Source organism: Herpailurus yagouaroundi, unplaced genomic scaffold, assembly GCF_014898765.1.
Source record: "Herpailurus yagouaroundi ecotype Mexico unplaced genomic scaffold, PumYag 308, whole genome shotgun sequence".
NCBI lineage: Eukaryota > Metazoa > Chordata > Mammalia > Carnivora > Felidae > Herpailurus > Herpailurus yagouaroundi.
The window spans coordinates 5019117-5046880 of record NW_024412525.1 but is presented as its reverse complement, the minus strand read 5'-3'; the positions used below and the strand labels follow the sequence as shown (position 1 = coordinate 5046880).

Sequence of the window (27764 nt, the reverse complement as noted above, 5' to 3'; positions counted from 1 at the left end):
CTCCCCCCCCCCCCCCCCCCCATCCTATCCCACTGCCTTTCTCTGGAGGGCCAAGGAAGCTGGAAGGGTAATTCTTTTATTTATTTTTTTAATGTTTGTTTGTTTATTTTGAGAGAGAGAGGGACCATGAGTGTGTGGTAGGGGCAGAGGGAGAGGGAGAGACAGAATCCCAAACAGGCTCAGTGCTGTCATTCCAGAGCCCAACTTGAACCTTGAGATCATGACCTGAGCCAAAATCAAGAGTCCCAACGCTTAACTGACTGAGCCACCTAGGTGCCCCCTGGAAGAGGAATTCCTTTTTTTTTTTTTCTTGGTGCAAAAAGGTGATTTTATTAAAGCACGGGAACACGACCCATGGGCAGAAAGAGTTGCCCAGGGATTGTGAGAAGAGACTGCTTATATACTTGGGAGTTGGGGGAAGTAAAGGCATTCTTAACCACATGCTGCTTGGAGGGAACCCAGCTGATCAGAACTAGAAGGGCTGGTTTTTGAGGCTGTGGTGGCTGAGGGCAGGTGGGGGTGGTAGGAAGCAGGAAGTATAGACCAGACAGAGAGGAGATGTGGCGGCTCTGGCTCCAGGGATGGTTCCTGGATTAGAGATCCACACACTGCCAAGACCTCTCTTCCCTCTTTGCCAGGGGTTCCATTCAGGTGGCTGCCAGCTCCTGGCCCCTGATCCACGTCGCCAGCTCTAGGAAGGAAAGTTTTGAGAGGAGCCACGAGTTGCCTGCCCTCTTCCATCCTGACTCTCTTCTTACAGAGTCCCAAATCTGCAGGGTTTGTGGTAGGAGCTATGATTGCCAGGGATTGTGTGTGTGTGTGTGTGTGTGTGTGTGCGCGCGCGCGCGCGCGCGCGCATAGACCAGCTGCACACGTGATTTCTGGGCTGGACTAGAGGACTCTTGGACTCTGAATGCAAACAGAGCTCTATCTAACCATGTCGCACAGGCTTCTGGCATCTGTCTCTGCTCTCCTAGGACCCAGAGAACCCTCTACGAACTCCAGTATCAACTTTGGCTTCAAATTAGTGGAATGTCCAGGGGTAGGCCCAGGGAATCCAGGGATGAAAAATGAAGTTCCAGCAGCAAAGGCTGAATCACGTGGGGCTGCTTTAATTTGGCGCAGAGGATGCTAGAGAGGAGCTGGATGAGTAGGACAAGAGCACAGGCAGCTGTTTTGTGTCTCCCCAGATTTGGAACTAAGTGACAGCCACAGAGAAGAAACAGATAGGAGAAAGACCTTGTGGGTGCATGTGACTCCGTGATGGGCCTGACATCAAAGAACCTCGTGGAGCTGTGTACAACCTATAGGCTTACAGTACAGAAGCTGGGATCAGATATACATCTGTTTGAGACAGGGAGCCTGACCTTTTGGATACACCTTCCTGTTGGGGGAGTTGACGCAGGGCATGCTGACATTCCTTGCTAGAACTGGGCCTCTGGGGGTGGGAGTCGGGGGTGGGCAGCAGGCCTGTGGAGTGAGGTGTGGGGGATGGGTCCCTGGCTGCAAAGCCAATGAGATTTGGGGTATGGATGAGTATGGGTGTTGGGGGGTGGTGAGGGGCAGGGGTCATCTGAATACAAAATTCTGGAAGCCAGAGCTTCTATGTCCATATGGCCTCTAACCCCTTGACCTATTCTGTTCTGAGAGGAGGTGCTGAAGGCCCCTTCCTAGGTAGTCCTAGAACTGAGTCTTCTTCCCTTATTAAAAACTACTAAAAGGTGGGATGCCCAAGGCTGGGGGCTTGAGACCCTTCATATTTTTTACCGTCTTGCTCAGTAGCTCTCCATTTTCCCTGCCCAGTGAACATGGGCCAAGACATGCAGTGTTTCCCCGCTTTGTGCCCCAAGGAGGGGGGATTGAATTATTTATGGATATGTCTATCATCTTTGCTAGGTGGCGAGCTCCCCGGAAGTGTGCCACAGCCCTTTGAATACTTCTAGGGCCAGCATGGCACCTGGCGTGTAACCGGTACTCATTGGCCATTGACATTCAATTTCGGGGTTCTGGATGTGAGGAGATGACCCAGAGCTCACAGGCTGAGCAAAGGCAGAGCAGTTCTAAAAAGGTGCCCTCCAGCCGGGCAGCCGGAAGCCCTCTGCGCGCACAGCTGGTGTCACTGCTGGCTCACTGGCACAGGGACTGAACGGAGGGGAGTGTCCTCTCCTTTGTCTCCACCCTTGGACTCCAGACCATTGTGTAGCTCTGCCCCGACCCCATTTCCTCCCCCGCCGGCCTCCAGCCATCCTTTGGCAGCTGTGTGGACTGTTCGGTGCCTGGTGCTGCTTGGACCCTGGCACCGACCTGCTCAGCCATAAGCACGCCCCTCTTCCTTCACCAGCTGCCTGGTGGGGTCCCTTTTCCCCGCTAACCTCTGGTCTTCCTGGGAGTTCCGAAACCGCGGTCCGTGCGGTCCGTGCGGTCAGCCCTGGCCGCGCATCTGAATTGCCTAGGGGAGAGGGCTTTGAACTGATCAGAGTCCAGGGATTCACCCTACTGAATCAGACCCCCCCCCCCCCAGAAGAGGGGCCAGGAACCTGTAGGTTTGAAAAACTTCCCAGATGGCAGTTGTGAACATTCCATTGTGGACTATGTATTAGATAATATCGTGTCCACCTTAAATGTTGTGGCTGTGCTAATGGCATTGTGTTTATATAGGAGAGCGCGCTAGTTGTTTAGAGATTCAGCCTGAAGTATCTGGAGGTGGAGCCCTTGCATCTAACTTTCAAATGGTTAAGCAGAGACGGAGCGCGCAGAGGTGGGGAAGGGAAACTGGCTGAAAGTGATCTGAAAGATGGACGGGAGCAGGGAACACAGCCATGCCACCGAGGTGTGCAACTGCAGGGGCGCCATTCACATGGTTCTCTTTGTTGTGGTCGGAGGGTGACATTCACATAGAATACAGTGTGTGGGTACCCCCACCTGCCCCCCGGAGTTGTGTGACACTGTCATACTGGCCCCAGCTGTCTCTTTTTGGATGGGCTACAAAGCCCCGGGCCCTCACCACCCCATGTCTTTCCTGGGACCTACATGGGTTTTTTCACAGAATCCCTAGTAGCCCTTGGGGACTGAGGGAATAGAGCCGCTTCTGATTTGTCAACGAGCAGAGGCTGGCAGAGAGGGAGCTGAATTGGGGAGGGGGGCGGGGAAGGCAGGAAACCTGAGACTCTGATTGCGAAAATACTTTGTGTATCCCCACCCGTCCCAGAAAATGAAATTTGGGGCTTGACTTCTTAGAGGGGAAGCCAGGTTGCTCTGGCTCCAGGTTGTTAGGACTGTCGCTCCTGTCTTCCCTCCTCCCCCTGTCTAGATTTCCCCTATGCCAGGCTACCACTCAATACCTTCACTCCACCTTGGGGGGGTGGGGGGGCTCTCCTGGTCCTGCGGGGGCTGCTACTTGTCCGTCTCCTCCTTCAGATCCCTCAGCATCAGAGTGAGCAGAGCACTGAGCCTTTTAGAAGGAGCAGCTGCCAGTGTGGCCCCGGGCACAAGATCTGTCAGCCGCTGGGCCTCCTCTGCCTGGCTGACAGACAGCCTGGTGGAGTCCTGGCCAGGCACCAGGGGACGGTGGTTAGAGAGGGGTAGCTCGGCTTTCCTCATCTGAATTCCAGTCTTGGAAGAACCTCAGGAGCCAGGCCTGCTGGATCATCTGTGGGTCTGTCTTCTCTTTCCTCCCGGGGCTGGGGCTGTTCCTTAGCTCCGGGATATGGCTTTGGAGTCCGCTGAGAAATTTGACTCAAGGAAACCGATCGGTTCAAGTCAGAGTCCCAGAGCCGGGAGGTACTTTGTGCGGTGGTCCCGTCCGTCCGCCCACCTGCCTGCACAGATGCCAAACCTGGCCCAGTTGAGGTGAAACCCAGTCCTGTGTTTGTAGGACCCCAAGGAAGGCTGCCAGCTGCATCCGGATCACTGGTCTTATGTCTAAAAACTCTTCCCGCCAGAAAGCTCTGCCCTTACATCCCAGTTCCAGTTGCTTTTCTCGGTGGAAATGAGGTGAATTTGGAACTTAAGGAGCTTGATGGGGGGGGGGGGGGTGACAGATACGTACCTATTTAATTGTGAATAAACTACTTTAAGATTGTATTTGAGGTGTGTACAGGGTACTGTTGGGAGCATAAAGAAGGGTTCCTTAGTCCGATATGGGAGTTCAGAGAAAGCTTCCTGAAGAATGTGCTATCTGGGCAAAGTCTGAGGGGCGAGTTAGAGTCACACAGGCAGAAAGCGACAGGAGTTGGGAAGGGCGTACCCAGGGGAAGGACAATGTTGAAAGAAGTCACTGAGGTATTGAGTACGTGGCAAATGAATGGCTGTAGATGGGAGGGAGATGGGGCAGGTGATAAAGGATTTGTAAAGGAAGCGGATAGAGAGCCTTTGAAGGGGTTGAGGCCCGGAGGAGATCAGGTTTACCCTTTAGAAAGAGCCCTCTGGCTTTTCTGGGGCAAATGCCTTAAAGCGGGGGCAGATTAGAAGGAAAGGAGAAGGTGACAGTTCAGTGGTGGGCATTCGGGCCTCGAGGTATGGGGTGGGCATTGAAACTGGGGGGGGGGGGCGGTGAGATACACCTTTAGAACTGCCAATGAGTGGAACAAATGGCAAGATGAGAAGATGCGAGGCTGCCTGAGTGTTGCCTGGGTGTTAACAGTGGCTGAGAGTGGAGTCCTGAGCCAACACCAACATTTCAGGGGTGGACAAAGGAAGAGCAGAACAAAGAAGGGAGTGGAGAACAAGAAAAAATAAAATAGGGTCATGGAAGCCAAGGGGTGGAGGGTTTGGGGTAGAAGGGAAGGGTCTATAGAGCAAAATGCAGCAGCCATGTCTGGGCAGACAGAAATGCCTGTGGAATTGGATGGCCGGGATATTGTTGCTGGGGCAGTTTTTGTGGAAGGATGGGGACAGAAGCCAGATTACAGTGAATTGAAGGGCAAATGGAAATTGGGAAAGTTTGGGTGTCTTCTGCTCTTGCATAGCTCAGCTGGGAAGGGAAGGAAGAACAGAGAAGGTATTGGCTGGAGGACAGAATGTCAAGAGAAGGTACTTACGACGTAGGGTTTTGGGTTTGTTTTTTTTTTTTTTCATTTTCTTTTTTTAAAAAAATATGTTTTTGAGAGAGGGAGAGTTGGAGAGGGGCAGAGAGCGAGGCATACGGAGAATCTGAAAGCAGGCTCTGCGCTGACAGAGGAGAGCCCGACGTGGGGCTCAAATTCATACACCGTGAGATAGTGACCTGAGCTGAGTCAGAGGCTTAACCAACTGAGCCACCCAGGCGTCCCTTGTTTCTTTTTAAGGCTAGGAGCAGCCTGAACATGTTAAGGTGCTGAAGAGAGAGACCCCCTTAAGGAAAAGAAGTGAAGATACAGCAGAGGGAAGGGAGGTTCCTGGGATTGTGCCTCAGCAGGAGGCAGGAACCCTCTTCCCCTGAGACCAAAAAGGGCAAGAAGGGGAGGCTGAATGCAAGTGTGGATACTTTCATGGGAAGAGAGGCAGGACGTTGAGAGAGATCATTTCCAACGGCCTCAGTTTTCCTCCTCACAGTGGTGCCTGGTGAAGGCAAATCTTGATACCCTCTGGAATAAAAGGCTTGGTCCAGCTTGGAGCGTTTATCTGGTATCTCCTGTCTAAAGCACTAGAACCTTCTCCTGGGACCAGTCTCCCAACTCCCAGCAGCTGTGTTCTGGGTATTTCCATCTGTTCATCCAATTCCTTTGAATTTCAAATAGCAAGACTGCCTCTTAGCCTTAGTAGGTAAAAAGTAATCTGTAAGAGGGCACCTGGGTGGCTCAGTCGGTTAAGCATCCAACTCTTGGTTTCGGCTCAGGTTTTGATCTCATGGTTCATGGGATCAAGCCCTGCGTGGGGCTTTGTGCTGATAGCGAGGAACCTGCTTGGGATCTCTTTCTCTCCCTCTCGTCCCCCCCCGCCTGTCTCGCCCCCTTCCCCCCCCCCTTCCTTCTTCCCCCTCTTCCTTTCCCTCTCATGCTCTCTCTCTCTCTCTCTCAAATAAATAAACTATAAAAAGTGAAGAAAAAAAAGGTAATCCATAAGAAGCTGTTGACGAGTGGGCAAACTCAACAGGCAAAGAGTCACGTCATATGCCCTGGGCTATTCCATCTTTGGGGAACTACTTGTTAAGATTCTCTGAGCCAGCCATGGCCTTCAGGTCAGGGTGCTGCACCTGGGCCTGATGGAGGCACCAGGGCCCTAGACAGGCACCTCAGGCCAAGGGATACCTTTGTCCTAACTCATTTGGGACCTGATGGAATTTGCCACCCAAGTATCTATCGGAACCTTTTTCCGTTTGACTTTTTCAACTTTCTAATCATAAGGAACAACATGCTCATGTTTATTACCTGCTGGGTAAAGCAGCGCAACAGAATGAATAATTTTTGATGATTCCATGAAATCATGAAGTTCTTGGCTGCTGGCACTAAGGGTCAGAAGTGGCCACTTCACCTTCACCTCCCCCAACCTAATCCGAAACATACACACACATGTGTCTGTGGTTCTCAGCTTCAGCTGCAGACTAGAATCTCCTGGGGTTTTAAAAATACCACTGCTCTACCACAGACCGATTAAATTAGAATCTCTTAAGAGAACCAGGCATCAGTACTTTAAAAAATAAAAAAAGTGCCCCCGGTATTTTTAATGAGTAACCAGGGTTGAGAACCGTTGGGCCAGGCTAGCCTTGTCATTACAACCATTCAGTGCCATCTTCGTGTCGTGGCTTCTAAAGAAAAGGATACTAACAGTGGGGTACATGAAGGGGGCTGCTTGCGGCCAGGGGCAGCTAGCCTGGGGATTCTGCCTTCCTGCCTGGCTTCCTGAGGGCCAAGGAGAATTAATATGGCACACCTATCATCCACCAAGTACCCGGGTCTCACCTGTTGCCAGGCTTTGTTTTATTGCTCATATTGGTGTATTTTGGGAGGACCTTAGTGCAGTCTGAGTAATTATACGGTCTGTTTCATTGGACTCTATTGTACATTTCACTTTATAGCTTTATGGAGGTATATTAGACGTACAATAAACCGTACGTATTTAAAGTGTACAATTTGATAAGTTTCGACGTATTTATATATCCGTGCAGCTATTACTGCGATTAAGTCCTTGAACATATTTGTCATCCCCCAAAGTTTCCTTTATGCCTCTGTGTCATCTTTCCACCCCTTCCCGGAGAACCGCTGATCTGCTCTCTGTCACCGTAGATAGTTTTCATTTTCCAGAATTTTATATAAATGGAATCCTACATATTCATACTTTTGTGGGGGGGGGGTCTGGCTTCTTTGACGCAGAATAGTTATTTTGAGATGCATCCATGTCCCTGCATGTGTCAGTAATTTCATTCCTTTTTGCCACTGAGTTGGTATCATTATGTGCACGTAATCACATTTTTTAATCCGTTCACCTGTTGATGGACCGACCCGGGTTGTTTCCAGCTTGGGGATATGACCAGGCTGCCGTGAATATGCGTATGCGAGTCTTTGTATGGACATATGCTTTCATTTTTCTTGGGAGGGTAACTAGCAGTGGGATAGTTGAGTCCTGTGGTAGGCGGGTGTTTATCTTCACAAGAGGCTGCCTGTTTTCCAAAGTGGTTGTCCCATTTTTCATTCCCCACCAGCAGTGTCTGAGAGTTGTCCTCTTTAAACGGACCAAAGAGCCCTTGTTTCCATCTTCTCTTGGCTGATGCAAGGCGCTTCCTCCTTTCCTCGGGGCACATGTGAGAGAGGGGAGGGTGGGAGCAAGGGACCACAGATGGAAACGTCTGTTGATGAGTGGAAGGGTAGATGTGTTACATAGATAGAGTTGTCTTGGGATCTCTTTTTTTCATCATTATTTTTTTTTAATGTTTTATTTATTTTTGAGACAGAGACAGAGCATGAACGGGGGAGGGGAAGAGAAAGAGGGAGACACAGAATCCGAAGCAGGCTCCAGGTTCTGAGCTGTTAGCACAGAGCCCGACGCGGGGCTCGAACTCACGGACCGTGAGATCGTGACCTGGGCCGAAGTCGGACGCTTAACCGACTGAGCCACCCAGGCGCCCGGGATCTCTTTTTTCTCTCCGTCTTTTTCTTTCTCCCCATCGGTTACAGGCACGCAAGAAGGAGGCAGTGGCCCGGATGATGTCACCTAAGTCAGATTATTAAAACAAGTCTTTTCGTGGCTGAATGATTGACATTTTTAACCCCTCACCTGCAGGTGCCGAGACACCATGCCAGAACCCTGCAGCCCTGACACTGGCAGGAGGTAGAAGGCTTCCTTGTCTCCTCGGCCACCTATCCTCACCATGTCTTCGACTCAGGGCAATGGGGAACACTGGAAGTCCCTGGAGTCGGTGGGCATCAGCCGCAAAGAGCTGGCCATGGCCGAAGCCCTGCAGATGGAGTATGATGCGCTGTCCCAGCTCCGGCACGACAAGGAGGAGAACAGAGCCAAGCAGAGCACAGACCCCACTCTCATCAGCTGGGACGAGCCCGTCCTAGACTTCTACAGCAAGCCGGCGGGGAGGCCGAAGGACCTTAAGCTCTTACGCGGTCTTTCTGGCTCTGATCCTACCCTCAATTACAACTCGCTGTCCCCACAGGAAGGGTTAGCCAACCACTCTACCTCCCAGGGCTCCCAGCCTGGCCCACATCCCTGGCCCAAAGGCTCTCTGGCTGGAGACTATCTCTATATTTTTGATGGTTCAGATGAAGGGCTTTCTTTGTCCCCAGGACCAGGAGATATAGATGGCTCCTCCAAGAAACTGTCCCCACCTCCTTTGCCACCCCGAGTCTCTATCTGGGACACCCCTCCCTTGCCTCCCAGAAAGGGGTCTCCCTCATCCTCCAAGATCTCCCAGCCCAATGACGTCAACACTTTTTCTTCGGTCGAGCACCCTCCAGGCAAACTGCTAGGGCGTCGCATCCTAGAAGAGGACGAGGAGCTGGGGGGCGGGGGTCCGGGGCGCCTCCTGGGGCCTGTGGACTATGACGGTATCAATGATGCGATTACACGGCTCAACCTGAAGTCAACCTACGATGCAGAAATGTTGCGTGACACCACCAGGGGCTGGAAGGAGGGCCGGGGGCCCCTGGACTTTGGCAAGGACACTCCCGGAAAACCCGTGGCCCGGAGCAAGACCATGCCCCCTCAGGTGCCGCCCCGAACCTATGCCTCCCGCTATGCCAACCGAAAAAATACGACACCTGGCAAGAACCGCCGGATTTCCGCTGCTCCGGTGAGGACCTTGTTGTGTGCCTTCCGTTCCCCTTCACAAGTGCCGTTTGGAAACGGAGAGGAGTCCTTTCTTCTTGTTGTTCCAGACCCCAGTCTGCTGCATACTCCCCCTGGTAGTCCTCTCCTCCCCTCTGCCTCTGTCTCCTGGCCCCTGGGCCCTGGCAGGGGGGAGGAAAAGGGACGCTATTAGAGACATGGCTCCTCTTCAGGGCTGAGTTTTGTGCCCAAACAGCCCTTGTGGGGGCAGGTGGTTTGGAATCTCGGTTCCTAGTGTGTTGTCACTTCACGAGGTAAGGACTGAACCAGGCTTAGGGGATTCTTTGTGACCCTGTGGCCGGATGGCCTTGTGGACTGGAGCAAGTTGCTTCTGCTTTCTGACCTGCGGTGCCCAAAACGCTGTGTGGTAATGAGGCTCAGTCACGGCATTAACCAGTGTTTAGTGCTCACTGGTCGCCAGACCCTGGTCCAGACCCCTCAACAACCCTGCCTGATAGTCCAAGGCATGCAGTTCTGGTCTCTCTTGTTTCAAAGCCTGCCGGTACTTGCTCTCTCCCTCTGTCTCCCTCTGTTTCCCTGTCCCTCTTTCTCTCTCCCCCATCTCTCTGGCTCGCTCTCTCTCTCTCTCTCTCTCTCTCTCTCTCTCTCAGCTTCTATTTCTTTCTCTCTGTGTCTCTGCCGCTCTCTGTCTCTCTCCTTCTCTCTCTCTTACTCTGGTGAAATATACACAACAAGATTTACCCATCTTGGCCGATCTGAAGCATCCAGCTCGGTGACATTGACCACATTCACATTGTTGTGCAGCCATCACCACCGTCCATCTCCTCTCACGGGGAGAATATTTAGCAAACACATGCAGGACGACAGTAATAATTTCGCTTTGACCAGCAGAGTATAAAACAGCACCGTGCCTCCATAGAAGCACAGGTGGGTTCCAGGGCAGCTTTGATCTTTTTTTCTGGCTTAAAAAAGTGTCAGCAGGGGCACGTAGGCAGCTCAGTCGGTTGAGCGTCCAACTCTTGATTTCAGCTCAGGTCTTGATCTGAGGATCGTGGGATCGAGCCCTGTGTCTGGCTCCACGCTGAGCACGGAGCCTGCTTAAGGTTCTCTCTCTGTCCCTCTGCCCCTCCCCTCCCGTTCTCACTCTCTCTTAAAAAAAAAAAAAAAAAAATGTCAGCAGCAGCATCTCCGTGGGTAGGACCTGAGGCCACTTTGAGTTTCACCCTTGGGTCTGGAAACCCTGGCTGCAGAGGGAGTCAAAAGTTACCTCATAACTGATGGCTTCCGTAGGAACAGCTTTCCACTTCATTCTGTCCCTGTTTCCTCCTTATCCATTGTTTAAGGGACACCGGGGCTTTCCCACCGTGTGTCCCAGTAATTGGGATCCTTCACAGCCTGGGAAAAGCCACGTGGTCCTTCCTTCCTGTGCTTCTGCGAAGAGAGTCCCCCAAAGCGGGATCAGTTTCTGGGATAAGTCATGACTCTGGAGCTCAGGGCTTTTTAAGGGCCCTGCTTGAGAGGTGGGGCGGCTCCTGCTATTTATAGGGACGGGGAGATTCCTGTTCCCAGCTCCGAGTTCCTCACCCAGAGCTGGGCCTGCTCGGAGTCAGGCCGCCCGGGTAGGTGGTCACCTCTGTCGCTCCCTCTCTCTCGCCTCCCTCCACTGCCTCGTCCTTCCCCCAACCCCTGTGTGTCACCAGGGTCCCGAGAGGGAGCTTGGTGCAAAGTCTCCTCGAAGAAGCTAGAGCAGAGCAAGAAGCTGTGGCCAGTTCTTAAGGGGCAAATGCGGCCCTGGGCTTCCCCACCTCAGCTCGGTGCGGGGGCTCATCCCACCGGGAGGGGGGACCCCTTGGACCCGCGGCCTATCCCGCCGCCCCGCTTCCGCCGGGCTTTCAGACGGAGGGACCCTCCTTATCCCAGGCCTGTGGAGCCAGCTCTGGAAATGGGTGGCTCCAAATGCCAGCCTGGTACCCCCACTGCCAGCCTGTGCCCGGCAGACTCCCCCAGCCAGCATCGGGCGATGCCACCAGGGCCTGCCAGCAGGGCAAACGTAAGTGGCTTTTGTTTTCTTATGGAGCCAGGGAGTGGTACTGAAGGGGCATGAAAATGGCCTTCAGTAGCCACTCTGTTCTCTATCCCCCTCGCCTTCCCCTCCTCTGTCTCTCTGTCTCACTGTCTCTGTCGCTCTCTCTCTCTCACCCTCACTTTTGTGGGTTAATTGCTGACAGTGGTACTATTGTTGTGAGCGGGACACAGGCTGGAACTTGGCAGAGCAAGGGCCTCACATGCCAACTGCCCCCGCTGCCGCCCTCCCCTCCGCACCCCTCCATCCTCACCCTGGGGAGCAAGGCTAATGAGAGGGGTCACTCAGAGGAAACAATTTGGATATTCAAATGAGGAGCTCAGTCGCTGCCATCTGCCCTTAGGGGCGGGAAGGACGTGAGAAGAGCCAGTGGGAGGGTGAGAGGTGAGGCTTTGCTATGTGCACAGGCCTGAGCTCCCCGGAAGCAGCTGTTGGCAGCGGCTGCTTTACCGGATGCAGGCTGGGGCTCCATCTGAGCTGCCATTCCCATGGGGTGGCCTCCCCTGGCGGCTCTGGGCAGGCCCGTCATGCAGAAACCTGTCATGCCCCAGCTCCCCCCACCACCACCACTTCCTCCTCCTTGGGGCTGGGCTGCAGGCTTCTTTAGGGCTCCTCTTGGTGACTGAAAACAGCCCTGTACCGGGAGGCAGGTTGAGTCTCAATCCCCACCACCACACTCCGTGTTCTCTCTGATGGGAACCGGGGCCCAGGCGGGCGCCCTGACATTCCAGCTGTTCACGGCCAAAAGGCTCAGGAGCCAGGTTCTCTCCCGCCCTGAAGGCCGCTTTGATGCTTTCTTCCTCAAATAGCATTGACCGAGAAGGCACGTGGGTCTGAGTCACTGCCTCCATCTGAGTGTTCTTGGTCTTTCTCTACTTTGGGTCCCTGGGGCTCGCTGTCGATGCCTAGGCATTTGCCCGGAGCCGGGCTTCCCCAGGTACTGTTTGGGTAACCCTCTTGCCCTGACCTCTGAGCTGGTACTGGGAAAAGGAGGCTGCCTGCAGAGCTCCCAGCCACACTCATAGGAGCACCCCCAGAAAGCCAGCCCGGTGACCCAGCAGTGCTGTGCGCTGCCTAACCTGATTGAGCTTATCAGACACTGCCTCCCCGGAGAGGAGGTTTGGCCACACGCTTGTCCATCCCACCCAGACTTCCAGCTTCAGCCAAGGCTTCCGGGTCTCTCAATTAAAAAAAAAAAAATAATAATAATAATGTTTATTTTTGAAGGAGAGATACAGAGCACAAGCAGGGGAGGGGCAGAGAAAGAGGGAGACACAGAATCCAAGGCAGGCTCCAGGCTCTGAGCTGTCAGCACAGAGCCCAATGCGGGGCTCGAACTCAAAAACCACGAGATCATGACCTGAACCGAAGTCAGAGGCTTAACCGACTGAGCCACCCAGGCACCCCTCAATTTTTTTTTAAGCTTATTTATTTTGAGAGACAGAAAGCATGAGTGGGGGAGGGGCAGAGAGAGAGAGAGAGAGAGAGAGAGAGAGAGAGAGAGAACCCCAAGCAGGCTCTGCACGGTCAGTGCAGAACCCAATTCGGGACTCAAACCCATGAACCGTGAGATCATGACCTGGGCCAAAGTCAGATGCTCAACCGACTGAGCCACCCACGTGCCCCAAGGCTCCCTCTTTTCACTTGGCTCTTGGTCTCCTAGGACAGCCGATAAAGAGCTTCCTGGATTTCCCACATTTTCCTGGGGCCCTGAGTGTTCAATGCTTCAAGAGCCTTTATACCCAGAGTTTCAGGGTGTAGATCTGGGAGCAGCCCGCTGGAAGGGAAATGCCCTGAGGCAAAAGGCACTGAGTCGGCTGCTCTTCTCTTAAAGGTGGGCTCCCGGCCCCATGCTGTCACCAATGGCCATGAGTTGTTTGAGGTCTCAGAGGAGAGAGATGAGGAAGTTGCTGCGTTTTGCCACATGCTGGATATGTAAGAGTTAAAGAATGGGGTGTTGGGGAGGGCTCTGGGGGCTGGGGGTGGGGGAGGGCCAGCCCACTCAGAACTTTCTCTGGGAAGGAAAAAGAGCCACATTTAATAAATCTCAATTCATCACCATGGGGTGCTGCCTACAACAGGTGTTGTGGGCTTTTTGAAATCTTAGAAGTTTCATATTTTGGACAAAGTTTATGAACCCTTGATCCAACAGCCACATTATCCCAAGGGCTTCAGGCTCGGTTGCCACCAGGAGCAAATGCACCCCAGATGGAGATAAGAATATTACCTGGAGCTAACAGAGAAAGGAAATGGAGCGAGGAGAATTTTTCCCTTGAATTTAGCATGGAAAACTTTGTCACTATAGAACTGTCCCTACGCTCAGCTGGGCTTGGGAAACATTACGTAACCGTAGTAAATGTGTCAAGAACATGGTTTCCCAGAGCTGCTTCCCCAGTGCCCCCAGCCTGGCCTGCAGACCTGGAGGGACGGAAGGGCCCTTGGCCTCAGGGTGGGAGGGTCCCAGCAGGCCTCTTCTCGACTGCTCTCTTCTGAAGGCACAGCGAGGGTCCTTCTCCCTCTCTTCCTGCACAGCCTTCGATCTGGCTCTGACATCCAAGACTACTCCCTCACCGGATATGTCTGGAGTGCTGTCACCCCCAGCCCCGAGCACCTTGGGGATGAAGTCAACCTGAAGGTGACCGTGTTGTGTGACAGCCTACGGGAGCCACTCACTTTTACCTGCAACTGTAAGTCGGGGAGGGGGTATGAGCATCCCTTGAGGTGGGGCAGGGATGACTGTGGTTTGGACCGTAGGATCCTTGGACCTCAATTCCCACCCTACCTGTGGCTCCAGTGAGGGGCAGTGGGGAGGCTCCTCTGGGGCACTGGCTCAGGGGCGACCTTTTTGGGCCCACGGTCACTTTCTCCAAGCCCGAATTATGTGTTTGCCTGCTTCATCGTGATAGCAGTGGTGCTAGAGAATGCTTGGCCAGGAACGTGGTGGGGGGCGGCGGGGAGGTCAGGAGGGGGACCCTGAGCCCCGCCTGCCCCGGCACCCCGCCCCCCCATCATGGCTCCCCTGCCCTACCCCTTCCAGGTTCTTCCACGGTAGACTTGCTCATCCACCAGACCCTGTGCTACACCCATGACGAACTGAGAGACGTGGACGTGGGGGACTTTGTGCTGAAGCCCTGTGGGCTGGAGGAGTTCCTGCAGAAGTGAGTGAATCTGGGGGGAGGGGGGCAGGGAGCGTGGGTAGGGAATGGCACCTGCCTTCTGGGCGGTAGGGTTTTGAGGGGGCTTCCTTGGGGTGGTGCTGGGCTCACGGCCCCAGGTCGGCAGCTCCTCCCTGATCCCGCTGCTGCTTTCTGGGCACACTCGCAGCCACGTCGCACTTTCCCCAGCGCTCTGTCTTCCAGCAGGGCTGGCCTGCTTCTGAGCCAAGTCTGCTGCGGAAAGAGCTTGGAGCTGGAAGCAGGCAAAGACTAGGTCATATCTGCTTGCAGACGTCTGCGTGTGGAGAGAGGCGTGCGGGGCGCTGCTCCTCTTAGGTTGTGCGGTCTCTTTGTGGTAGATGGAGGACTGGGCAGAAGTGCCCTTGTGGAACCTGGGGGAGAAATTACAGTTGCTTCCTCCTCGCCCTGCCCCTGCCCACAAGCCTTTCCCCCTTGGCATGTGCAGCCGGCTATCCTCCTCACCAGAGGCTCGCCTCCAGCTCCTCTCCATCCAGTGCCCCCTGCAGCAGGCGGCCTCCCTGGAAAGTCTGATGTGGACCAGCCACAGCCATCCCCTTCCACTGCCCCGGGGCTCTGGGTGCCCCAGGCGGGAGGAGAGGGCGTGCACCCTTCAGATGGTGCTGTAACATCGGCCGGCCGGCAGGCAGCAGATGAGGAAAACAGAGATCTGCTTTCCTCCCCAAGCTTCTGGGGGTGCCCACTGTCCAGTGCCCCTGACCGCTTAGAGAAAGCCCCCTGGCCAGTACCCCTGACCGCTTGGAGAAAGCAGGCGTCAGCAGTGGGAAGGGAGGGGCCCGGATGTCAGCTCTTAGTGCCACCACTTGCACGCTCTCTCTCTCTCTCTCTCCTACATCCAGGTCTAGATGCAACGGTGCTTGACCAATGACTAGAGCAGTCCTTGGCTGGTTTCTCCCACCTTGAGAATATTGGGGGACCTTTCTGGAACGCTGAGGGAAAGCAGGGGCAGGGCCCTGCATGGCGCAACTCCAGGAACACTGTTCAAGTGTGTTCCATGGGCACTTGCTTTCCCTAGAAGAATAAGAAGGGGTCCCAGACTCAGGGTCTCCTGGCAGAGAGCACCCCAGGCACTGTCGTAAGGGACAAGGGACATCATGGATCACACCGATGTGGCGGGTGTGGGTTCTAGCTTGCCACCTACTAGTTGTAAGACCCTGATCCTCAATTTCTTCCCTTAAATGTGATAAGGACTGAGTGTGAGAATGACCCAAGGAGCAGGGAAGGACCAGCCCAAAGACGGGAAAGCGTGAGGATTCAGATCAGCTGAATACTGTTACTTCCCTTGCAGTTCACCTAGTCCTTGAGCCCTCGGGGCTGAAGGTGGTAGGTAAGCTGTGAGGTTCTGACTTCCTGTCAGGACCTAGCTGGAGTGTTCAGTGTGATGGGTGGGTGGATGGGTGGTCCTGGGGTCACGCCCCTCCCACTCTTAACTTGAATGCATCCAGAGGAAGGCCTTCCACAGAGAAGGTCAGTCAAGTCCCCAGAGGAGCCCAGTGTCCTTGACTCTTGTTCGAGAAGCCCCCCCGCCCCCCCCCCGCCCGCTTTTCCACTAAGGCTCTTTCTTCCCCACCCAACAGAAAAGCCTAGAAGACCCTGAGCACAAGATGCTGCCTTGGGTGGGGGTGAAGACACTTTGGGGGTTCCAGAAAGTGGCTAGCTCCCAAGGAAGCCCTGTGGTTTCCTACCCTTGCCGAGCAGGGCCTGATGTAAAGGGGGCGTGGTGGGTCCAGGATGCAGGCTGCTTTCAGATAAGAACCTTGAGACAGTCCCAGGGGAGGGCTGGGTTTCCTGCCACCTCCCCCATCCCCAACCACACTCTTCCTTCCTCCAAGGGCACTCCCTCCAGACCTGCCCCCTGCCCAGCCTCTCCACCCCCAGGGTTTAGCCACGGCTCAGCCTTGGCAGGTTGGGGCCTGGATCCGAGGCTTGGCCCCTCAGGATGTGGAGAACCCCTTAAGTCCTAGCTGGACCCAGACTGGTCTCTCAGGCTGGCACCGCCTAGGCTTCTGCACATACTCCTCCCCTTTGCTCCTCTCCTCTCCCCTCCATTTCTGGCCTAGATTCCCAGCTCTGCTGAGGAAGGAAGTCCCTTTCCGGCTTCTGTTACCCAGCTGCTGGGACCCGGCCCAGGCCTGCAGGGCTGGCCTGCAGGACACTCATTCTGCCCCTTCTCTTGGGTTTCCTTTCTGACTACTGTGTGATTTGGGAGGGAGGAAAAGGCTGGGTCACGGAAAGACTCCTAGGCCTTCTCTGAAACTTGGGTAGACAGGGTCTCACTTGTTGCTTGAGCAGTGAATGGCCTGCAGGTGGGTGTTTATCAGGAAGTCTGTAGAGATTTGTGTTGTTATTCACAGTCAAGCAGGACCCATGGAGGAAGGGGAGAAGCAGACTTCTTAGGGTTTAGGAATAACAGACCTGGAATCTTGGTAGGTTTGTTTGGTTGGCCTTAGCACCCCAGTCACTGATGGCAGGGGGTGGGAGCCTTAGGATCACAGTGTGGGGAGAGTGTCAATCAGTGAGCTCCACACCTGAGCACAGGTGACATTCAAAGTGTCCTATATACCAAAGCCAAGAGAATGGGACTTAATCACTGCCCCCTCCCTCCGAGAAGTCTCTGTTCCCCACTCCTTCCAGAAGGTCCCGCCCCTGGAGTGATCGGTGATGATGATCCAGGTAATAAATGCCTAAGAAAATCAAAGTTTGTGCAGACCAAGGTTAAGTGTATTAGGTGGCTTTTTTTTTAGACAGACCTCTGAGCTCTGCTCTGACAGTTTCCAGGAGCCCAAGTACCCTTCACTGCCTACACCCTCTTATTTCTCTCTTCCCAAGGCCAAGGTGTGCATCTCCCTTCCCACTGCATCCCCAGGGTGCTAATGGTCTTGTTCCCCTGTCCCACCAGCAAGCATGCCCTGGGCAGCCATGAGTACATTCAGTACTGCCGCAAGTTTGACATCGACATTCGACTACAGCTGATGGAGCAGAAAGCTGTACGCAGTGACCTGGCCCGGACGGTTCGTGTGGGGGCGTAGCAGACAGCTTCCCCGGGGGTGGGGAGGTAGAGGGGGCAGGAGGTGATGCGGAACACAGTCAGTGGGAGTAGGGGAGGAGCTCTGGGTGGAGGTTAGGGTACCACTCCTCTCTGAATAGGCCACTTCTCCCATCCAAGTACTAACCAGGCCCGACCCTGCTTAGCTTCCGAGATCAGACGAGATCGGGCACGTTCAGGGTGGTATGGGCGTAGACTGAATAGGCCACTTCTTACATAGGTGAATGATGACCAGAGCCCCTCCACCTTGAACTACCTCGTCCATCTGCAAGAGAGGCCAGTCAAACAGACCATCAGCAGGTGAGAGTGGGTGCCATCTTGGATGTGGGCTAAGCAGGAACTGTGAGGGGACCCCAACAGATAACCTTGCTTACCTTTCTACCAGGGGTTCTTACAGGTGTCAGGGATGAGACCCAAGAGTATCGTGGGAGAAGGTCCCCACTCTAGGGTGTGTTACATCTTGTCCCTCTAGTACTTTGCCATCACTCTCCAGGTGAGGGGTGGCGAAGCAGAAAAGACTCACCATCCTTCAGTCTTCATGAGACTTATGGAAAAGAGTGGGAACCCCTTTAAACTAGAGTCTGAAGCCTGAGTTGTGGGAGGGGAGGGAGAGAAGAGGTCTTCCAGTACACGGGGTCTGTCCTGACCTCTCCTGTGACTCTTCCCTGTCCCCAACTCCCCAGACAGGCCCTGAGTCTTCTGTTCGACACATACCACAACGAAGTTGATGCTTTCCTGCTGGCCGATGTGAGTATAAATCCCGGGGCTGGCCCAGCCGCCCAAAGCTCCTCTCCTCCTTTCCCAAAGTCCTCCTGGGTTCCGCCAGCCCTATTGGGATCTGGAGCAGACACTGAAAATCTGTCAGCAGGGCACTTCTTGCCATTCCCCTAGCCTCTGGGCAAACCAAGACCGCTGGCTGTTGGGCAGCTGGCAAGTGTGTTCACAGGGGTTCTGCTCCCCTGTAGAAATAGGTCAAGAACCGTGCCCTGATCCCTGTCTCTGGAGTAGCATCTCCAAAGCTAAGGGGCATAGAGTTGTCAGCTGCTGTACTTGAATGTGCACCGGAGTGTACTTCCTGTGAGCAATGCTCAGGAACCTCAGATTTGAGACAGTCTGATGTGCTGGTGTCACAGGTAGAAAACTATCAGCAGGTGAAGGGTCTCAAAGGTAGGGTAGGGCCAGGATTCTCCTCACTTGGATTCTCGTGGAGTTTTAACCCTTAAAATCGTGAGAACAAACATTTGCCCCAAATGTCACGGAGCTTAAAAACAAAACAAAACAGGGGTGCCTGGCTGGCTCAGTCGGTTGAGCAACCGACTTCGGCTCAAGTCACGATCTCGCAGTTCGTGAGTTCGAGCCCCGCGTCGGCCTCTGTGCTGACAGCTCAGAGCCTGGAGCCTGCTTCAGATTCTACGTCTCCCCCTCTCTCTACCCCTCCCCTGCTCACGCTCTGTGTCTCTCTGTCTCTCAGTAATAAATACACGTTAAAAAAATTAAAAAAACAAAACAGAAAACAGACAACGATCTTCACAACCAATCCCTGTCTCATTGATCCAGTTAATAGTGGACATCGGACTCTTCGTTTTGGGGGAGTTGAGCATTGCATCAGGCTCCGTCCTCTACCCACCACCAGAATCCCTTCTCTATCAACCTCTGCTCGAACATTTACTGTGATGAGGGCGAAGGTCTCTGAACACCTCTTGTGCACCAGTCTGGTCCTACCTTAGTGGCCACTATGGGTAGAGAAGCCTAAGGATCATCTTAGCCTTCAGGGAATTTGTGTTCCTGCTAGAAAAATGGAATAGTGGGGCGCCTGGGTGGCTCAGTGGGTTAAGTGTCCGACTTCAGCTCAGGTCACGATCTCGCGGTGCGTGCGTTGGAGTCCTGTCCTCTGAGCTGTGGGTTCTGTGTGTGTGTGTGTGTGTGTGTGTCTCTCTCTCTCTGCCCCTCCCCACTCACTCGCTGTCTCTCTCCCTCTCTCTCTCTCTCTCTCTCTCTCTCTCAAAAATAAATAACCATTTAAAAAAATTAAAAAAAAAAAAGGAAATAGTAATATAAAACTATTTGTTGGGGCACCTGGGTGGCTCACTTAGTTGAGTGTCCGACTTCGGCTCAGGTCATAATCTCACGGTTCATGAGTTCAAGCTCCAAGTCGGGCTCACTGCTATTAGCTCAGAGCCTGCTTGGATCCTCTGTCTCCACCTCTCTTTGCCCCTCCCCTGCTTGCACGCTCGGGCTCTCTCTCTCTCTCTCTCTCTCTCTCTCTCTCTCTCTCAAAAATAAATAAGCCAAGGGGCGCCTGGGTGGCGCAGTCGGTTAAGTGTCCGACTTCAGCCAGATCACAATCTCGTGGTCCGTGAGTTCGAGCCCCACGTCAGGCTCTGGACTGATGGCTCGGAGCCTGGAGCCTGTTTCCGATTCTGTGTCTCCCTCTCTCTCTGCCCCTCCCCCGTTCATGCTCTGTCTCTCTGTTCCAAAAATAAATAAACGTTGAAAAAAAAATTAAAAAAAAAAAATAAATAAGCCTTTTAAAAAACTGTAAAGCTATTGGTAGACAAAACAGGATGGTAATGAATTCATCAAGGGCTCTTGGAGAGTGATAGGAGGACCGACCAAGGAGGACTCTGGGAAGGAGGCTGATTTTCGATGGTCCGTGACTTGAACTTATGCAGGTAATCAGGGCAGGACAGGTGAGGGGATTCCCAGTGAGGAGACTGCGGGAGCCCAGGTGCAGAGAGGAGCACAGGGGCGTGGCCTGTCTGTGGCGCTGAGATGAGATCCCCCGGAAGCTCTAGGTGACAAGCGTGAGACATAAGGCTGCATAGGCAAAGGGGCCTGACTATGGTCCCTGGCTTCCTTGCTGTTTCCTATGGATTGGTTTTATTAAAACTGCAGGTCTCTGGGGGATGTGTTTGTGTTACGTGTTTATATAGTAGCTGCCAGAGGGGATCTGGGAATAAGAGGACGTTCAGGGAGGGTGGCTGGAAGAAGCCGGGAGTGTGGGCGTGGCTCACTTAATTCAACAGGATTGACAGTTCGCTAACTCCGGATGTTTGAAAATAAAGCATGGGAGTCCACTAGTTACTCCTGAGGGTCGTGAACCCCCGCTCCTCCCAACCCATTCCCCTCAACAGGGTGGGTGCTGGGGTGCTCGCCTGCCAGCCTCACTGGGCCGCCTCCCACAGGGGGACTTCCCACTGAAGGCCGACAGGGTGGTCCAGTCCGTCAAGGCCATCTGCAACGCCCTAGCCGCCGTAGAGACCCCTGAGATCACCAACGCCCTCAACCAGCTGCCCCCCTGCCCCTCCCGCATGCAGCCTAAAATTCAGAAGGTAACGGGGACCCAGAGTGTGGGGAAGGAGGAGAGCCGTATTCACAAGTGACGAGGTGATTAGGTGCCCACTTACTAAAAAGGTCTTCTCTCCACCTCCATCTTTCATGTTTGTAGTTGAACCACATGAGTTCTAGTATCCCTTCTTCCTGAAGGTGAGGGTGGGCTAGGGTCTCCCCCCCGCCCCCCCCACCGGGGATTAACTGCCAGGAGCTCAGCCCAAAGGCTTTATTCATAATCACCCAGGCGTTGCCTGGCACTTTGCATACCCGCCAGGGTGCAAAACGCAAACCTTCCCCTCCTGGTTCCACGACTCCCCACTGGGGGCCCTGCGCCTTGCAGACAGGCACTGTGAACTGGAGTGGAGCAGCCTGCGGGTTGGAGTGTCTCGTTTGGGTGGATTTTATCCTTGGCCTGGCTCACTCTGTCCGTCGCATGGCTCTGGTTCAAACCATGACGTTGTCTCCCCCGGGGAGTCTCTGCTCCTCCAATTACAGTCTAGTCCGGTCCAGATGAGCACAGCTGTTGAAAAGCCCTTCTTCCAGCTGCGCCGGAAAAGGCCACAGCCCTGAAGCTCCCCTCCCTCTCCTCTTCCCCAATAGGATCCCAGTGTCTTGGCTGTGAGGGAAAACCGAGGTAAGGGGACTGTTTTCTGTCTTCATTCAGTAGGGGCGGCTGAAAACAAGCCTCTGCCCAGATTCCTTTTTCTCCCTTGGTCCCCTTGATTTATGAGTCCAGATCTGCCTCTGTGTGTGTGTGTGTGTGTGTGTGTGTGTGTGTGTGTGTGTGTTCCAGCTGGAGAGCACATTTCTTTCCACAAAATGCTTTCTCGTTATTTTTACTAGTTATTCCTGTGGTGTCCCTGGGAGATGGTGGTGAGGATAGGATGAGGCAAAGTTAGCCCTGGGCTCCCGATGAGAGAACTTGGGTTGGTTGCCATTATTTTCCATAGCCCCTGCCTTTGGAACTCAGAATGGAGGGGGGTAGGGGGGATAATAAGGAACTTTTTACCCGGAGTCTTTCAAGTCCGTATCTCTGGGATTCTTGGTCGATGATTCCCAGTCTTTTGGATTTCATGAACTAATAACGTGTCCCACAAAGCACTATCTTGGGGACCAACGTAGAAGCTGTCAGCTTTTATTTTGCCCGGCAACGACTTTTAAAGTTGTTGTCAATAATGATCCCTGCTATTTCCCAAAAGAGAGGACATTTAACACAAAATAAGTAGCAATGCGTAAAAATAAGGAGAAGGTTTGAAATTGAGCATCATTTTATGAGAAGCTCCTGCTGTTTTCCTCTCATTTCACCACGGATGGGTGAGCCTTGTCAGGGCTGTTAGAAACCGACTGGCATTTGGGGGCCACTGTCCTGGGGTATATACCATCGTAGCCAGTGCCATGGCAACAAGATGGGGCTTGTTGAGGCCTCGTGACCTTTCCTTCTGACCCCTTCCTTTCACAGAGAAGGTCGTGGAAGCTCTAACAGCTGCCATCTTGGATCTGGTGGAGCTATACTGCAGCACTTTCAATGCCGACTTCCAGACAGCCGTGCCCGGGAGCCGCAAGCACGATCTGGTCCAGGAGGCCTGCCACTTCACCGGGCCCCTGGCCTTCACCGTCTATGCCACCCACCGCATCCCCATCACCTGGGCCACCAGGTGAGCCCAGCGGGCTGAGTTTCACGTGCAGGTGGCTTCTCCCGTCTGCAGGCATCCTGAGTTGATGGTCTGAGGCATGTGGTGCACCTCGGCCGAGCGGGGTGTGGGTTGGGACATCCCCAGGAGAGACAGAGGTCCCCCAGTGGGGGTATGGAGAAGAGGCTGCAGCAAGATGGGTTGAGATGGACCCCATCCTGCTGTGCCCTCTCTTTGCTGGTTGGTGCTGGTTGCATCGGCATCCCTGCCCCCCATTTATCCAAGGCCAGCTGATGGAGACACTGCGACAGATGGCCGCTTCCCAGATAGAGTGCATGCCCCAAGGCCAATGACTGCACTCCCTTGCAGATGCACAATGGGAGGGGGTGGGGAGGTGGGAGATGACCCTTTGTGGGGAGTTCCCTAGGCCTGCAGGGGTGGGTGGAGGGGGACGTTCTTGTGGTAATCCTCAGCTCCTCTGCCTGGTCCCCTGCATCCAGGGCCTAGGGGAAAAGGCATTTGGCTCCACCCCCACCCTTTCCGGACCCCCCTCCCTCTCCCTTCCCCCTCTCTCTTTGTTCCTCACTTAATGTATTCCTCTGGGCGATTGGCGGAGAACAAAGGAGGCAGCCTGGGAAACCAGGGCCTTCTCTGACCTCTTCTGTCAGGCACCTGTCACGAGCCACAGGGACCCCCATGTGTTGGCATTCACTTCGGCATATGTCGATTTCATCCCCCACCCTGGTCACCTGCGCATGCGCCTCTGTACGCAGACACCCCATGGGCTGCATCCGACTGTAAGGAGGAGGCTGCACGGCTAGTCCCCATAAAGAAGGGAGGAAAACCGAGGGCCCAGCGTGGAGCCTGAAGCTGGGCGGAGGGACCCAGATCGAGTTGCTTCCCCTGGAGCACGCTTTCGCAAATCCAATTTGGCTGTCCTGTCCCGTGACCCCAGGGGCCAAGGGAGGAGTTTTAGCAGGAGAAATGGAGCTTGGCAGAGGTCGGGTGACTTAGATGGGGTTTGGGAGCTGAGTGTCCTTGCTGTCTTTCTGTTGCAGCTATGAAGATTTCTACCTCTCCTGCTCCCTCAGCCATGGCGGGAGGGAACTGTGCAGCCCCCTGCACACGCGAAGGGCTCACTTCTCCAAGTACCTCTTCCACCTCATCATCTGGGACCAGCAGTAAGCCCACCCCCCCCCCCCAGACCCCAGGGCCGGGGCCCCTGCAGACCCACGCAGCCTCCCGCATGTCCCCACCTCACCCCGCCCCTACCACCTGCATTAGACCAGGCTCCATCACTAACCCTACCCAAACAAGTCCGGCAGCCTCCTCTCCACTTCCCAAACCTTTATTATTTTTTAATGTTTTATTTATGTTTTGAGAGAGGGAGAGCACGAGCGGGAGAGGGGCAGAGAGAGAGAGGGACAGAGGATCCCAAGCAAGCCCACGTGTGGGGCTCGAACTCACCAACTGGGATCATGACCTGAGCGGACGAGTGAAGTCCCACACTTAACCGACTGAGCCACCCGGGCGCCCTTACTTCCTTAACCTTTAAATGGGGACACATATCATTTCTACCTCTCAAGTTGTTATGAGACTCCAATGAAAAATATCCACAAGGACTCTCTCTGTACACCATAAAGGATCATATACAAGTTTAGTAGCTTTAATAATAATTGGTTGTCTTGACCTTGTCTCCCTTAAAAGGTTTAACTAGTCCGAGGGATTCTCATCCTCTTCCTTCTTCCCAAAGTTTTCATAGAATGCGGAGCGGGGCCTGTGCTTTCTTCCTCCGAGATAGGAAAGGAAAGGTCGTCCAGAAGAAAGAATAATGGCCTGGGAGCCACAGGAATAAAGCTCTATTTCTAGATCTGTCTCTAGACCTACGTTCCCTTTTGCCTCTCTGTGCCTCAAACTGTAAAGTGGGGACATGTGTCTAATTCAGAGGCAGTTGTGGCATTGAAATGAGATAGGTTATATATATAACTATGAAACCACAAGCACAAGATAGTATTAATCAGCATTTATTAACAATAATTTGCTATTGGGATGTCAGGCGTCAGCCAAGCAAAGCAAGAAGGGAATGGAGATGAGCGGCCTTGAATGGTACTCTGCAGGTGTTTGGCTGCCCCCTGCCTTTTCTGTGCTGCGCACCCCCCCCTCAACCGCTGTCAGAAAGCCCCTTGTTTGCTGCCCCCCTCCCCTCCGCCAGCGTCACTTCCCCAGACTGACTGTGTGTCAGTCCTTATGTGCAGAGCAGAACTGGAACTTCAGTATTTGGAGTGCAGATCAGAGACTGAATGGGGTCCTTGGGGAGGCCAAGGTTGCCAAAATAGGTCGATGGAGAGCCTGTGCAAACCCCGGGAGAGGAAGGTTATTGTACAGGTGAACAGCTTGAGGGGGCAGACCCCTTCTTCTGTCTTCACACATGTGGAATTTAGAGAGCAAAAAAAGTGTAAATAAAGCTTTAATCCAACACCTGCCAGGGCAGGAGAGACTCCTTGGAGGCAGGGGATGGCTGCCTTAAAAGGCTTTGGACTTTTCCGCTTCCCTCCCTCTGGCCTCAATTACTACCACTGCCCAGAGAATTATGCTATACGGTGCTCCAGTCTGGGCAGACCCCACAAAATTGCCGTTAGACCCAGGAGTGGAGGCATCCTGGCCTCTCTGACCTCAGCCTGCCTCTCCGACCTCAGCCTGCCTACTCGGTGGGCCTCCTTTCGCTCCCTGTCTTGGATTCAGCCTCGAATCCCAAAGGGCTGGTCGCTGCCTATAGCCTTTTCCTCTCGGCACTCCTCACCCACGTGCCCCATGGAGACTCTTAGCGCTTTCCTGGTCAAGATCAAGGCATTTGGGAGAAGATGCTATGGCGTAGGGTTCAAAGCACAGGTGTGGGCGCACTCACCCTAATTTCTTACTGTAGGTGGAAACTTGGGCATAATAGAGCTTACCTTACAGGGCTGTTTGAGACCCTTTGGGACATTGCAAGCGTGTGGCACCGTACCTAGCACGTGATAAAAGCTCTCTTCTCTGTTGTCATCTTTGTAGCTGAGGAAACCTTCTCCGTTCTGGTTTCCCTGTTGCAAGTGACTTACACAGTGACTGAGAAACAGAGGTATCTGTGCATGCAAATCCTGTCTGCATGGCCCAGTTCCAGGGCAGAAGCCTTAGGTCACATAGCAAAAAGCACACAACGTAGACAGCCATCACACAAGGGAAACTGTGTTCTCCTCTCCACTGATGAGGAAACAGGTGCAGAGATGTGAGGCGTTCCAAGGTTGCAAGTGGCAAAACCGGGACTGGAACCCGCACATCCCAGGAGCCCTTCCTGGAGGAGGCAGCCCTTGTGATGTGATGTTGAGGAAGGGCTGCAGAGGGAGGGAGAGGGCTTTCTCCGGCAGGGAGGAGGTTCAGGCTGCAGTCTGTACTGGTTATCCTGACCCGCTCCAGATGACAGTCGTGGGAGAGGTCTGGGAATGCCAGGCAGACTCCAGCACTGAGAAGGGGACTCTGGCTGGTTCTAGGGCTCGGGGCTTTGGTGTCTTCGCTCCCCTCTGCCTCCAGAGGCAAAGCTGGAAGCCTCTTCTCGGGCTGACGAGAGAGGGGTCGGGGCCAGCCCCGTCTCCACTTTGCTGTGGGATCAGCTGACTCTTGTAGCAGCAGCACAGGGATCAGCTAACTCTCAAAATAGGCCCAGCAGTCGCACTCTGCCTGGCCTCCCCACCCCACCCCCCCAAGCCCGGCCTGGTGTGGCTGCTGATGGGGCCCTAATTATAGCTGCGGGCCCCCGAGTACAGGCAGCTGGGGCAGAGCAGGGCTCTGCCAGTCTCTGGTGGGTGGGAGGGAGTGCCTCACTCAGGTGGAGATTTTCCTGCAGGAGTGAGGGGTAGCAGTGGAGGGAGGCTGCTTGATCAGGAAACTGCGACCCTGGGTTGGCCGGCCTGCCTCTTTGCCCTCTGGCTGGCGGGGAGGGCGTGACAGTGTGGACTTTGGCCCAGGGACAGCTTCCCCAAAAGGTAACGTGGGTCCTCCCTCGCTTTCTACAGCTTCCCTCCCCTCTCTATCTCACTCCACCCTAGCTCCTTATCCTGAAGTTGGAGGGAGTGGCTGGGCATGATTCCGGGGACCGGGGGCCACCCCCGGAGAGCACTTTTGGACTTGGGTAGTGGCAAGGCTTATGTGGCTTAGTTCTTATCTCTGGCCACTTTGCTTCCTCTGCCCCAGGGACTTTGGGAAGCCTCTTCTCTTTATCCCTTTGGCTTTGAAAATGTTTTGGGGTGAGAACAAACCATCTGGTGCCCTGGGGGTTGGGAGAAGAGGGGACAGGAGAGGACAGACAGGTGGGAGGACTGTCTGGAGGAGGGTGACCTGAGGGCAAAGAACACATGGCTGCTTCTTCCTGGTTGCTGTCAGCCTGGGGAGTGGGGGAGGGATGAGGATTGTTCAGTGCAGAAGGATTCTCAAAAGGAGCAGCTTCTTGGTGACCCTCTGCAGAAATCCTAAAACAAGGGAAGGAGTATGGCTCATAGTGTGGAACCTGCAATCACCTGAACTCTGAGGTGGCTCTGGCTACCCAAGTTCTGTCTGGTCACCATGGGGAGCCTCAGAATCAGGATGCCAGCCTCGCTGTACTGAGAGGCTGCAAAAAGCAGCATACTGTGCTTCTGGGAGCACCCCGTGGGGGTTTTGCCTCTGGTTCAGGACCCATCCTGGTTCTGCAAGAAGGCTTCCCCAGGGAGCACATCTGATATCCCAAGAGACAGGTCAAGTTCTCGGCCTCCACTTGACTTCCTGGGCCACCTGTCCTTTGAAGCCCCAGGATGGCACCTCCTGATTTGGTTTCCTGTTCTCCCTAGGATCTGCTTCCCTGTGCAGGTGAACCGGCTGCCTCGGGAGACCCTGCTGTGTGCCACGCTCTATGCTCTGCCCATCCCCCTGCCTGGGAGCTCCTCTGAGGCCAATAAGCAGCGGCGTGTGCCCGAAGCCCTGGGCTGGGTCACTACCCCGCTCTTCAATTTCAGGCAGTACGTGGTTTTCAGGGCAGCGGCGTTTTTGGCCTTGGAAAGGAAGGAGGGGGATAGAGAGAGGGGCCGCACTGACCAATGCCCCTTGGGAGGGTTGGCCACTTGGGGCTCACCAACAGAGCCCAAAGGGCCGTGGCCCTGGTGGAGGGGACCAAGGCACGGGACTAGAGACCAGGACAGTTCATGTAACCAAGAGCTTTCTGGGCAGGACTTGGCGGCACAGGAGGGTTGTGCGGGGGG

At 54.2% G+C, this 27764-nt stretch overlaps 1 protein-coding gene across 6 annotated transcripts in view; it reads left to right on the top strand.

Moving 5' to 3' along the window:
• Positions 1-27764, top strand: part of PIK3C2B (phosphatidylinositol-4-phosphate 3-kinase catalytic subunit type 2 beta) — a 66585-nt gene that overhangs the window by 14078 nt on the left and 24743 nt on the right. For 3 of the 6 annotated variants that reach the window (XM_040462265.1, XM_040462266.1, XM_040462268.1), the window contains 12 exons: positions 8197-9217; positions 13131-13231; positions 13829-13983; positions 14334-14454; positions 17390-17501; positions 17757-17836; positions 18220-18283; positions 20722-20868; positions 21470-21503; positions 22329-22524; positions 23559-23681; positions 27357-27524. In XM_040462265.1, the coding sequence (XP_040318199.1) occupies positions 8285-9217; positions 13131-13231; positions 13829-13983; positions 14334-14454; positions 17390-17501; positions 17757-17836; positions 18220-18283; positions 20722-20868; positions 21470-21503; positions 22329-22524; positions 23559-23681; positions 27357-27524 (2234 nt within the window). In that variant the 5' untranslated portion in view covers positions 8197-8284. Of the gene's footprint in view, positions 1-8196; positions 9218-10959; positions 11264-13130; positions 13232-13791; positions 13984-14333; positions 14455-17389; positions 17502-17756; positions 17837-18219; positions 18284-20721; positions 20869-21469; positions 21504-22328; positions 22525-23558; positions 23682-27356; positions 27525-27764 lie in introns of those variants that run through there. The other 3 variants (XM_040462267.1, XM_040462270.1, XM_040462269.1) reach the window with 3 other exon arrangements.